Source organism: Papilio xuthus, unplaced genomic scaffold, assembly GCF_000836235.2.
Source record: "Papilio xuthus unplaced genomic scaffold, Pxut_1.1 DF824992.1, whole genome shotgun sequence".
Classification (NCBI taxonomy): domain Eukaryota; kingdom Metazoa; phylum Arthropoda; class Insecta; order Lepidoptera; family Papilionidae; genus Papilio; species Papilio xuthus.
The window spans coordinates 5,377,708-5,380,355 of NW_013533657.1; the positions used below are offsets into that span (position 1 = coordinate 5,377,708).

The window sequence follows — 2,648 nt, forward strand, 5'->3', positions numbered from 1 at the left end:
GTATTTGCTGCATCTCCAAAGCGTAGACTTAAGCGTACTGACCATTAGAATTATTTAAAATATTTTCACGGTCGATACTTCTTACTGTTGTCAATTTCATTATCTCTTAAATAAATAATAACAGTATTTCCTTGCACAAATGCCTTAACAATGGAAACCCACTATGAGTTCGTTCCTGTCATAAACTTTCCCTAGTGCTTGGTGTATACTAAAAATATATTAAAATATTTTTTTTAAATTAAAATAATTTCAAATTAAATATAAAAAATAATTTTAAAAGTTAAATAAATCGCAAAATAGTATTTAGTATATTTTGAAATTAAATCTCAGTTAAAATGCATACAAAGTAAAGATCTTGTGCTGTTTTATCCCTTTTTAACAGACTTCAAAAAGGAGGAGGTTCTCAATTCGTTTGTATGTTTTTTATTTTTGTTCGTCGCTCCGCCTCCGCTCCTAGTTGTCCGATTTTAATTATTATTTTTTTATTCAAAAGGTATTGCGTGTCATTTGGTCCTATTTGTAACATATATGTTTAATAATATAATTACAAATATTTTATTTATCGATTTGTAACTTAAATAGAAGTCAGAGATAAGTTGAGCGCTTGTCACTTGGGCGCGGATTATTAAGACATAGACGTAAGTCGATAGCAGCGGACTGGTTATACAGATATAGGCAACTCTAGAGCTCGACAGCTCGTTTCCCGGTACTACATAAACCGAGTATTGATTTTTACAATTTACGCAGATAGCTATTAGTTTACATACGAGCACGTCCCAAATGCAATGACTCGGTCCTTTTTGTGCGCCAATGAAATTTTAATTAGGCCGCCGCGGTGTCATCACGGGGCAGTCCGCGGGGCGGAGGCGGGGGGTGTTTGTTTGTGTTTCCTCTTCGAGAACAGATTGACAGGCTCATATCGGCGTCTTAAGGTCGAAGTGGGATTCACCTGAGCCCGGCAGATGCGGCGCAGCTGTCGGCCGGGCCGCTCGCCCCGCGTGCCTCGCCTCGCCCCACCCCCGTGCCCGCGCAATCGCGCCTAACAGTTTTATTTTCCCGAATAAACTTCATCAAACAAAGCGTGCGTGCCCCGCGCCCTGCATCTGCTCGCCCAGCTGTTCCTACTGCAGCTGACCGTGCCGTCCCGCTCTCGCGCCCCTGCCGACGCTTCGATCGAGCGAGACGGCGCGCGCTCGTTGCGATCGCATCGCGGCCCTTCAATTCCCTGTGCACGGCCCATTCGCAGTCCGTATCCCGACGCCGGCGGGCTAACTACGACGATGACGAGTAACCGCAGAAGAGATCGGGAGGCTGAAACTGACCGCAAGCTGAAGCGACAGCGACGCCGCAAGCGATCCCGCAGCGAGCCGCTCATGAATGACGCGGTGAGCGCCGAAAAGCGGCAGGCGCTGATGCGGCTGTTCGGCCGTATCTGCTCCGTCGAGATGGACGCCAACGCCGATCACAACGAGTATTCGTCGGACAACCGGCACTCCGACAACAATACTTTTGGCGACGAGAACGAAGACCCGTTGCTGGACTCGGTGCCGGTGGACATGGACCCGGAGCAGCTCGGCTTTCTGGTGTGCGCACAAGAGACGCTGCGCTTCCTGCACGGCCGCGGCGTGCCCATCGAGCACCCGGTGTTCGCCCGCCTGCGCTCGCGCCTGCTGCGCGGAATTGACGAGATGGCGGTGGCCTGAGCATTGCTCGGCCCAGAGCCTCCCAGACCCTAAGCTGCCCCCAGCCCCTTTCCCGAACGTTTCCACTTTCAGTGTTGCCAAGTGTCGTTCAGTGTCTCTCAACTATGAACTCTTTTTATTCCCACAACTGAGGCTCTGGTGGTTTATATTATTCTAGTATAAGGTACCGTTGCGAATCACGCAACAAGTGGCCATTCTGGCCGTTCTAGTCGTCTCTAGTCAAAGTTTACGTACGAATTATATGTAACTATTTGTTAAGCAAATCTTCTATTGATATAATACTACGAAATAAAGTCGTCCGGTAGAGAAGTGTGTTTAATTTGTGTCCTGGCTTATTAATTTATATTATTGCTGTGCTGATTATCTCTTATATGTCCTCATAAGTGATATTTGAAGTTAATTATCTTATTGTATTTTCTATGCCTTTTATAACTCAGTTGCGAGTAAAATCATTTTAATTGTCTTATGTGAAAATTTCATTTTTTTCTGTCAAAATACTGGTTTAAATTTAAAAATAAAAGGAAATATTGTAATTTAATTGTATATTTTATTTATAACATCACAAAATTATTTCTTTATTGTGTTTCTATTTCCAAAGTACGATTTCATCAATAATAAAAATCATTCCTATTTATAAATTAACATTATTCTATGTATCCAGACTAGAAAAAAACTTTGGTAAATGTCTTCATAGTAATTCTTATAAATTTTACTCTGAATGTTTTTATGTGTACATATAAAAAATAAAAATCATATAATTAATTCGTTGTTTGATTTTTCTCGTCTCTTATTAATTTCGTTCAAATGGTTATTGGAAAAATATGTTCTATTTTATTTTCTTAACCTTGCAGACCGACAGACAAACATTTTAAAAATTGCTTTTTACATATCAGCTACACAAATATGTTGACGAAATATATATTTCTTTTACATTACATACCGACA

General features: G+C 41.8%; 1 protein-coding gene across 1 annotated transcript; it reads left to right on the forward strand.

Moving 5' to 3' along the window:
* The first annotated feature begins 987 nt into the window (after window positions 1–987).
* LOC106126609 (uncharacterized) lies at window positions 988–2,161 on the forward strand. Its single transcript, XM_013324340.1, has one exon. It carries the CDS (start codon window positions 1,281–1,283, stop codon window positions 1,701–1,703), a length of 423 nt encoding a protein of 140 aa, XP_013179794.1. The 5' UTR covers window positions 988–1,280; the 3' UTR covers window positions 1,704–2,161.
* The last annotated feature ends 487 nt before the right edge of the window (window positions 2,162–2,648 follow it).